Source organism: Equus caballus, chromosome 12 (genome assembly GCF_041296265.1).
Source record: "Equus caballus isolate H_3958 breed thoroughbred chromosome 12, TB-T2T, whole genome shotgun sequence".
Classification (NCBI taxonomy): Eukaryota; Metazoa; Chordata; class Mammalia; order Perissodactyla; family Equidae; genus Equus; species Equus caballus.
Window position 1 is genome coordinate 50,331,077 of NC_091695.1, and position 9,507 is coordinate 50,340,583.

At 62.6% G+C, this 9,507-nt stretch overlaps 1 protein-coding gene across 4 annotated transcripts; it reads right to left on the minus strand.

The window, feature by feature from the left end:
- Positions 1-1,248: 1,248 nt before the first annotated feature.
- Positions 1,249-9,187, minus strand: NLRP6 (NLR family pyrin domain containing 6). Of its 4 annotated transcripts, none has more exons than XM_070229085.1 (8): positions 8,348-9,187; positions 7,379-7,659; positions 7,087-7,125; positions 5,094-6,849; positions 4,091-4,183; positions 2,759-2,929; positions 2,514-2,681; positions 1,249-2,110 (listed from the first exon to the last, which is right to left on the minus strand). In XM_070229085.1, the coding sequence occupies exons 2-8, from the start codon at positions 7,656-7,658 to the stop codon at positions 1,972-1,974; spliced, it is 2,646 nt and encodes an 881-aa protein (XP_070085186.1). In that variant the 5' UTR covers position 7,659; positions 8,348-9,187; the 3' UTR covers positions 1,249-1,971. The 4 variants fall into 4 exon arrangements, with proteins under 4 accessions (XP_070085186.1, XP_070085185.1, XP_070085184.1 ...); XM_070229084.1 differs by having other exon boundaries at positions 1,250-2,110; positions 4,091-4,186; XM_070229083.1 differs by having other exon boundaries at positions 1,257-2,681.
- Positions 9,188-9,507: the final 320 nt, after the last annotated feature.

A 9,507-nucleotide genomic window follows, 5' to 3' on the forward strand; every position in this document is an offset into this window, starting at 1 on the left:
CCCAGCACAGGCGACGGCGACTGCACCCTCCAGCTGCTCAGACCGCCCCCCAACCCAACACCCACATGGATCCATGAGTCCTGTTGGCCCCACCTTCCAGGGCACGCCAGCTCTCACTGTCCCGCTGTGACCTCTGAGACCAAGCCGTGCGGCGAAGTGCATGCTCCCTGCTCCTGCTCTGCCCTCTGCAGGCCTTGTTAGCCTGCAGCCACGGCCCCCACTTCCGCGGCTGTTCCCGCCGTGCTCAGAAGCCCGTAGTGGCACCCACCTCACCCCAGCCCAGGCCGGCTGGCATGCAGCCCCGCCCCCTCTCCACTGCAGCCCCCACTTCCTTGCTGCTTCTGCAGCGCTGGAGCATGCTCCCTGTTATGGACCCTCAAAATCCATCCGTTGAAATTTAATCTCCAATGTGATGGTAGTTGGAGGTGGGCCTTTGGGAGGTAATTAGGTAAAGAGCTGTCAAGATGGGAATTAGCGCCCTTATAAGAAGAGACCACAGGGCTTGCTCTCTCCCAGGAGGGCGCAGTGAGAGGACAGCCCTCTGCAGCCAGACCCTGCACCTTGACCTTGGGCTCCCAGCCTCCAGGACCATGCGAATAAAGGTCTGCTGTTGGTAACCCCCGTCTGAGGAGTTTTGTTATAGCAGCCCAGCTAACTGAGACCCCTACACCCCCTCGCCCTGCTGGACCATTGCCTGGGAGGTTTTCCCTAGATGTCCTCGGGGCTTGATCCCTCACTTGCTCCCATTTTCAATGCTTTGTGCTCAAATTTCCCAGACACCGTCAACATAACAGGAAGCCCTGGGCTCCGTTCTCTCCCGCCCCTGGGTCCCCTTCACTCTCCCCCACAGCTCTGCTGGCCCTCTCTGCACATGCTTACTGTCTGTCCTCCTGCCTCAAATGCCAGCTCCAAGAGGGTAGGAATTTTGTCTGTTTGTGGGGTGAATGACTGAATTTGAAATTGGATTCTGGAAGGGAATTTCCCCTGGGAAGTGAAAGGGCTGATTCCCAGGTTCCATCCTACTTGGACTGGGGTCTCAGGAGCTGGCCGGGCCCAGCAGTGAACATGTGAGGATTTGGGGGCTGTCCACCGCGGCTCTGCGCTTCAGAGCTTCCTTCCTGCGTCAGGCTGTTCCCCTGAGCCTCAGATTCCCGTTCTGTGAAGTGGGACGACAGGTGCGTTGGGGACTGAAGGAAAGACTGTGAGCACCTGTTAGGACCCCTGGCCAAGTGCAACAGAAACCAACAGAAGAGAATCCAAAGCAGAATTTATTATCAGTGCATGGGGCGGCTGCCCACATCTGTGCCATCACAGCTCCCAGCCAGAACCGTGAGCTACGGCTCCATCTCCGCCCTCCCCTGGTCTCAGTCTCTGCAGACCTTAGACAGGGAGTGGACAACTCTGGGCTTGGACCACACAGCCTCAGGGATGGCTTCACTCCGACAGCCAAGGCCCAAATTCCTGGGGAGGGACAGTGACCTGCCTACCTGTGGTCAACGGTCAGCCCCTGCTTGATCTCCTGTGGCCACGGGCAGAGTGTAGGGCTGTGGGGGCCCATCCCACAGATGGGGATGGAATCAGTGAGGGGGTCACCAACATATAGCAGGTGCCCAGCTACTCAGTTCTCTTAGCATCATCCTTGTTCGCAGCGGGGGGGGGGGGGGGGGGGGGGCGGCGTCTGCATGGAGGATGGCTGGAGGGTCCCAAGAGAGGAAGGTGGGTGGAACCGCGATGGGGATTAGGGGAGGAGTCCCTGGGTGCAGAGGACAGAGACATGACCTGTCCCCCGGGTGCTGGGGGAAGGGCATGTGCCAGGGCTTGTTTGTCTGGATCTCCTCCCTGCCTGTCCAGGGCCCCCCAGGCTCAAAAGGGTTGCCCAGAGCTGAGAGCAGCTGAGAGCAGACCCCCTTGGAATGGGGAGGGCCACAGGGCTGACTAGAGCACCCCTGCCCTGCTCTGGCCGTCAGGGCCTCAGAGGGCACTGCTGAATCCCTCGGGAGGCTCGAGGTGGCTGTCCAGTGCTGGGTGTGTGATGAGCAGACCTGGCTTTGCTGTCTTCACAGCCCGCAGCTCCTGCAGTGACTGCTCACTCAGCTCCACGGAGGTCAGACTGCAGCCACGTGCACAGGACAGAAGGGGCGTTGGTTGGGGAGGAGGAGGCCAGGGCTGGGGGGACACAGCGACAGGGGAGCGATGGGGGCAGTGATGGGGCACACAGAGACAGAAGGTGGCCAGTCAGGGAGAGTAAGAGGGAGTTGGGCTCACTGGCCCAGACTGTCGCCGTGGGCACTGACAACAGACGGACCTTTGGTCCTGCAGAGCAGTCGAGACCAAGGGCTGGGCTGGGGCTTTGGAGGGTGGGTCTTCAGGGGCTGGGTTTGGGTGCCGTTACTCGAGAGGGCCCTGCTACTCCAGAGGTGCTCCTCTGCAGGGTCCATGGCAAGCCCCCAGGCACCCACCCCACCCGGGGTTGAGAGGCTGTGTGCCCACACCCCTCCCGCCGCTGCCTCCACCTGAGGGTCTGCAGATGGCATCTGGGCTGCTGCAGGACTGCACACAGGTAAGTCACCATGGATTCCGGCAGCTGGCAGCCGCTGAGGTCCAGGGTGGTCAGTGTCAGGCTCTGCCAGAGCAGGCCCACCAGGTACTGGAGCTCTTCCTGGAGGCTGGGTTGCTGCACCCTGGGGGGCGGCGTGACCTCAGCAGCTGCTATGGGGGCCCTGCTGCCTCCCTCAGTCCCTCCCAGGCGGGGCCTCACCTGAGCGTCTGTACCCGGCACTGGGGCCAGGCCAGGCCCTCGCTCAGCACACGCAGGCCTGCCTCGCTGAGCCCATTGTGGAGGAGCCCCAGCTCAGCCAGGGCAGGGGCCTCCCTCAGGGCCTGGGAGAGGTCTCGGCAGACCGCATCAGTGAGCTTGCAGCGGAACAGCCTGTGGTCAAGAAGCACATGGGTCTGTCTGCAGGCCCCTGGCCACCTTGCGGCACCCCAGCTGCGCATGCTGCCCGCGCCCGGGGGCTGAGGTTCCGGAGATGTGTTAGCTCCAGAACGTCCCCTGCCCTTTGTCAGCGCATGTGTCCCTGGGGAGCCATGACCACGTGTGCACCCGCGGGGCCACAACCACTTTCCCTCAGGACACTGTTCCCTACAGCTTTGTGACGCGCCCACGCAGACTCTACTCTCAGCATGTTTGACTGCACACAGTCGTGCATCCTGTTGGGAGGGTCATTGCTTACTTAGGGGGCTGGTCCCTAACACTGGGTGGCTGTGTAGCTTCTCCTTTTCTTGTCATCATAAATAACACTGCAAGGAACATCTTGCATTTAGTTTGGCGGTAGGATTGATGGGCCAAACGTGACTGCCTTTCTGGCTCCCTACGATTATCTCCAGGTGGCTGGAAACGCCTCCCGTATCAAGTTACATTATCACATCACCATTGACATATGAATATGTCCGTCCCCATTTCACCCATCAGTACTAGTTCCTATAATTTTTCTTACTTTCTGCTTAGTCACTGATAATTAGAGAGTCACTATGTACTAAGTATTGTACCTGCGTTGCCTCATTAATTCTCACACCCACCCTCTGAGTCGAATCTACTGGCTCCATTTCACAGGGGAGGAAACAGTGGCTCAGATGGCCTGACTGCACAAGGACACAGAGACAGGCAACCCGGCCTCAGGGCCTGTGCCCCCAACACCTTCCTCCATTGCTTCTAAGCATCTGGAGAGACCCCCAGCAGTTTCCAACAGCACCTAGCAGCCTTCTTCTGGAAGGAAAATACATTCTGGTCTTCTTTATTCGTCCCCTAGAAGGCTTAGCTGCACCTCGATTTCCACCCAAACTGGGGCCAAACCCTCCTTGCTAACTACACCTAAGCTGGTGACGGATCTCCTGCTCCCGGCTCCTCTTCCCTCTGCTCTGTGTGGGCAGAGCCTGTCAACCCCAGCACGGGCCTCCAGAGACCACAGACTCTCAGCTGTCCCCCAGCCATCCCCAGACAGGGCCACCCTTCTGCCTCTGCCCAGGGGTCTTGCTCTGCATCCCTTCCCGGGGTGGGGATGGGGGGGGGGTTTGGGGCATGGTCACTCACGTCAGCCTGTGCAGACCACAGTGTGGGTCCATCATGGCCTCGCAGAGTGGATGCAGAGGGGAGGCCTGGGGTTTTGTCTTGGTGGCTTGAGAACTGCTAGGGAAGAGAGAAAAGTGAAGTCCACTCAGCCCCCTTCCAGTCCCTCCCTCCTAAAAAGGACTTCTTCCTGTGGTCCTGAGGTGTCAGAGCTGCCTCTGCCCCCACCCCAAGCTGAGCCAGGACCCCTTCACCCCCTTCACCCCAAACCCAGAGTGAAACCACTTGTCTGTGGCCCCTTGCGCCTCCCTGTTGAAGCAATCTACATGAGTCCAGTAGGGCAGGTCACCTGCGTTCCAGATGTGGGTCTGTCCTTGCAGCTGCAAGGGCGTCCTCAGCCCCACCCCATCAACATCCTGACATTCACTCTCTCAACAGATGCTGAGCACCCAGTCAGGCACCAGGTTGGAGCTAAGTGCACAGAAACACGGCACAAGCCTTGCCCTGGGGGGGCTGAGGGGCTGGTGGAGGAGTCAGGCACAGACAGATGTTATCGCATACTGGGTCCATGGGGGACTTCTGGGGCCAAAGTGTTCCAGGCCAGCTGGGGGAACCTGGGCAGGCTTTGAGGATAGGCAGCAAACAGCCTGGGGGGAGGGGATAGCACAGGGCCAGGGCACAGCTCGCAGGGTGTATTCCAGAATGTATTATGAGAACGCATAATGGGGGGGGGGGGGGTGGTCCTGGGCCACAGTCACGTGCCATGCTAGGAGGTTTGTCTTGGATGTGGATGGCTGGGGGTGGGCATGGGGAGAACACCCTGGGGGAAGAGGTTGGATGCTCTGAGGCTGCCTTGCGAGAGGTGGGCAAACCCAGCCCTGAAGTCCTGCCTCTTGTCTGGGGGAGCAGGCCTCAGGTCTGGACACACTCCCCTGACCAGATGGACACTGGGTGCACTGGTGTGTGCTGGCACACATGCCCCACACAGCAGCCTGAGGAAGAGGGCAGCCCTGCCCTGGAGACTTACGAGCCGCCACCCAGGCTGCCCTGCAGCCGCTTCATCAGGCTCTTCTTCTTCTTCTCCTGTGCAGTAGCCAGTCTGCAGCTAACCAGCCGCAGGGCCTGCCCGGCCGGGCAGCAGCGGACGCAGTAGCTCAGGACGGCCAGGTCCATGCGGCTGAAGCACACTCGCTCCAGCACCAGCTCGGGGAGGCCGCGCAGGGCCTGGCGCACAAAGGCGTCCTCCTGCGTCTCGTACAGGCAGTACAGCAGCTCCAGCGGGTGGTTGAGCTCCTCGCCCTCCTCCTCCTCCGGTTCCTCAGTGCCCTCCAGCGCTTCGGGCTTCTCTGACCCCTCTGGCGCCGCCGTGGGACGACCCTGGCCCAGGTCCTGCACCCACCTCAGGACATCCTGCTTCACGCGCTCTGAAACTACGCAGCCGAAATAGCGCTCGATGTCGCGCATCCGCTCTGCGCTCAGTAGTCCAAAGAGGAAGCGCGTGGTGAGCGCGAGGTGGCAGCGCAGCTCGGCGTCCTCGCGCAGAAGCGCCCCTACGCCGCCAGCCGGCGCCCCGGGAGCCTCCTCGTCCTCTAGCAGGTAGGACAGCGCGGCGAAGAATTCCTGGAAGCTCTGGTCAATGAACTGGTAGGTAACCTCGGCCTCCAGCACGCCTGACAGCTCTTTCTTGTTGAGAAACAGCGTCTGGACTGTGGAGCCGCGAAGCTCCAGTCGTTCCAGGTCCCTCTCGGCGAACTGAGCCCTGCGCCCGAGGACGCCTTCGCGGGCCAGGCGGCACAGCTTGCGCAGCTCGCCCTGCACCCGGGGCCCGGCGGTGGCGGGCGCCGAGCTCAGGACGCTGGTGATGAAAAGCAGGTACACAGACGTGGTGGTCTTGGAGGTACGCGACAGGTCCTGGCCGAGCTCGAGCTGCTGGCGCACAACGGTGCACACGATCCAGCATACGAAGGGCACGAAGCACAGCGCGAACAGCGTCTCATTCTCCTTCACGAAGCGGTAGGCGCGCTCCGCTCTCCACTCGTCCTGGAAGAACTTGTAGAAGTACTTCTTCTTGTCCTTGTCGGAGAAGCCGCGCACCTCGGCGCACTGCGGCGAGCGCAGGCGGCCCTGCAGTCTCCCCGGGGCAGCGGCGCGCGTGGTCACCAGCAGGCGGGCATCGGGCAACAGCGCCTTGCTCAGCAGGCCGCCCAGCACCCGCGCGCTGCCTGCGGCCTCGAAGGGGTCCGTGCAGGGCGCGGCCTCGGCGGGCCCCGGCGCCGGCAGTTCATCCGCGCCGTCCAGGATAAAGAGCAGCCGCTCGGACTGCGCCAGCATCTGCCGCACGGGCGCGCTGCGGTCCGGGCACTGGTCTAGGATCAGGTCGGCCAGGCTGCAGGTGCCCGATCGCTCCAGCAGCTCGCGGCAAGGCATGAAGAAGGCGAAGTCCACCTTGCCGTGGTACAGCTTGCCCGCCGCCCAGTCGTACAGGATTTTCTTGGCCGCCATGGTCTTGCCGATGCCCGCCGGGCCCTGCAGCACCACGGTCAGCGGCCGCTGGCCCTCCTCGTCGCGGCCGAACAGGCGGTTGAAGGTGTGGGTGTCCGAGCGCCGAGCGCGCTCCGGCTCCGGCTCCTCCACGGGCCCCAGCGCCTCGGGCTCCGGGGCGGCGCTCTCGGGCGCGATGAGGAGCTTGGTGAAGCGCTTGCTGATCTTCACGGAGCGGGCGTTCCTCTCCTTTATCTTGGCGTGCTGGAGCAGCACGTGCTCTCGGTATTTCTTCTTGTACTCTAGGGACGGGGGGGTGGGGGGGGAGACGGAGGGACGGGGACGGGGTAGGCTGTGTCAGCCGACCCTCAGGGACCCAGTGCCCTCCCTGCCTGGCTCAGACCTCAGTTTCCCTCGCCCCCCGGTGGCCTTCCCACGCCCGCTTCTCCCTGGGACCAGCTGTCGGGAACCTCGGAGCGGCGTCGAGGACACTCGTGCTCCAAGCCTGGGGCCACCGCCTCCCACCCGGAGGGACCTACCAGACACGGAGAGCAGCGCCGAGGAGCTGGGGCCGAGCCCTGGAAGGGAGACCTTCGGTGAGGCCCCGCCGAATGAGCAGGGGCCGGGGCCGCAGTCGGGGGTCGGGGCCACCCTCAACAGAACCCAAGACCCGAGCCCCGGGGCCGCGAATTTGCGGATGAAGCAGCCCGGGCCGGGGCGCGCCGGGGCTCTTCCGGGGGAGCGGGAAGGGGGGCGGCCTGTGGCCGGGACTCTGTCCAGGCGGGAACTCACGAGGGACAGGGACCCCGGCGACCCCCACCCCACGCTCACGCTGTAGCCGCTGCTCCTTGAGCCTCGCTGCCACGTCGCGCACGTCCGCCCTCTTCAGGGTCTTGCGGGCCACGTCCAGCGCAGGCTCCGGCCCGTAGAACTCGGTCAGCTGCTCGGCGAGGTCCACGGCGTCCGCGCCCTCCAGCCGCCCCCGCGGGATGCTGCGGCCGTCCAGCTGCGCGTCGCGCAGCTTGTGGCGGAAGCGCTTCAGCTGCTCCTGGCTCAGGTCCTCGAGCGCCGCCAGGAGCAGCTCTCGGGCGGCAGCGGCGCGGGCCTCCATGCTGGGGCGGGGGCGGCTGGGTCAATATGTCTTCCCCTCTCGCCATCCTCCCTCCTGTGACCGCAGCCCGCCACTCCGCAGCCCCCCAGGTGCCTCTGGGCCAACGCTCGGCAGCGCTCTGCCGGGAGGGGAGTCCTCCCTCCCAGGACCCTGGTCTGGGGGCTTTGCCTCTGACCAGGTCGCAGCTTGGTGGTGAAGTGGGGTCACCGCAGGGCGGGCACTGGCCTCAGACCCAGGCCTACAGGGCCTTCCTGCTCCTTCCTTCCATACGCCCGGCCAGGCCCGACCCCAGATGAAGTGTCTGCCAGGGCCTGTGCTTTCCCTTTCTGTCTCTCCCCTGGGAGCCTGGAGCAGAGCTGGCCTCAGCTGGAGGCGGACTCCCCACCTGCCCTGGGCTGTGTTCCAGAATGCTCACTGCACCCTTGGTGGGGCCCAGCCTGGGGGCCTTGTCCCAGGGGCTACGTCTGAGCCCTGGTGGGGAAGAGATCCCAGGAGCACCCTCGTGGAGATGGACGCCATAGCTCCTGAGCCTGGGGGCCCTCAGTGGGGATGGATGCCCTAGATCCTGAGCCTGGGGGGCAGAGGGGAAACGATGTAGAGAAAGGTGTGAAGCCCAGGGGTCAGCTGGTGGAGGCTGCAGGGCTGAGACCAGGCAATTCCCAAGTGACCACTCTAAGAGCCACACTCACCTGCAGCAGGAGGCCTCTGGCTTGTTCCTGGAGTCTGGCCCTGAGCTCTAGCACTCAGGGGCAGAGGTGGGAATCAGAAACCCAGTCCTTCCCTAGGCTGACTGGAGCCAAGCCCTGGGGGGCTGTCAAACTCCGTCCATGTGCTGGGCCTGGGGTTTCTAGCTCAGCCAGCACTGCAAAGTCTGTCCAACGGTCACCAAGCTCCCAAGCTCGGGCGCAGTGGCACATGTACAGTCATCCTTTAAGAGCTCTGCTTGGTGACCTTTGATTTCCGACTACCCCTTTATTAATGTTCTCTGAAAACCCGTGGGGTGTGGCAGCTAGGCACGGCTGCGAGCAGGGAACTGTGCAGAGTAAGGCAGGCTGCATGGAGAAGGCAGCTGGCTCAGAGCGAGGCCTTCAGCTTAACATTCTCGAGATAGGCTAAATCCTGAAGGCAGTGGTGAGGAATGGCTTCCTAGGTGCAGGGAGTGCTGAGAGCAAAGGAAGGATTTGCACAGTGTTGCCGTTATAGGGCAAAGAAGGCTGCCCCCAGGGGGCCGGAAGACAGTGAGACTGGAAGAGCTCTGTAGCTCCCCACACCTGGCTCCAGCAGGCTGATGGGAAGAGGTCTGGATGTGAGGAGTGTGTGTGACTGATGTGGGACCACGCATGACCATGAACGTGGGTTCTGCTGACAGTGTCTCCCTGTGCCTGTGTCTGTGTCTGTCTGTGACCATGTCAATACTGTGTTTGCGGTAGGTAAACAATAGTCCCCAAAGGCACTGGTCCCAACCCCTGGGACCTCTGAATGTGCCCTCATGTGCCAAAAGGAACTTTGCCAGTGTGACCAAATCCAGGATCTTGAGATGGGGAGATGATCCTGGATCATCCAGGTGGGCCCTAAATGTCATCACAAGTGTCATCAGATGAAGGCAGAGGGAGATTTGGCAACATGACCCTGAAGCAAGACACTAGGCTGCTGGCTTTGAAGGTGGAGGAAGGGGCCTCGAGCCAAGGAGCACAAGGATGCAGCCCTGGAGGCTGGAGGTGGCAGGAAGGACCCTCTTCTAGAGCCCCCAGAGGGAGTACGGCCGAGCCAGCACCTGGACCTTGGCTCAGTGACACTGATTGTGGGCTTCTGACCCCCAGAACGGTAAGAGAATTGATGTGTGTTGCTT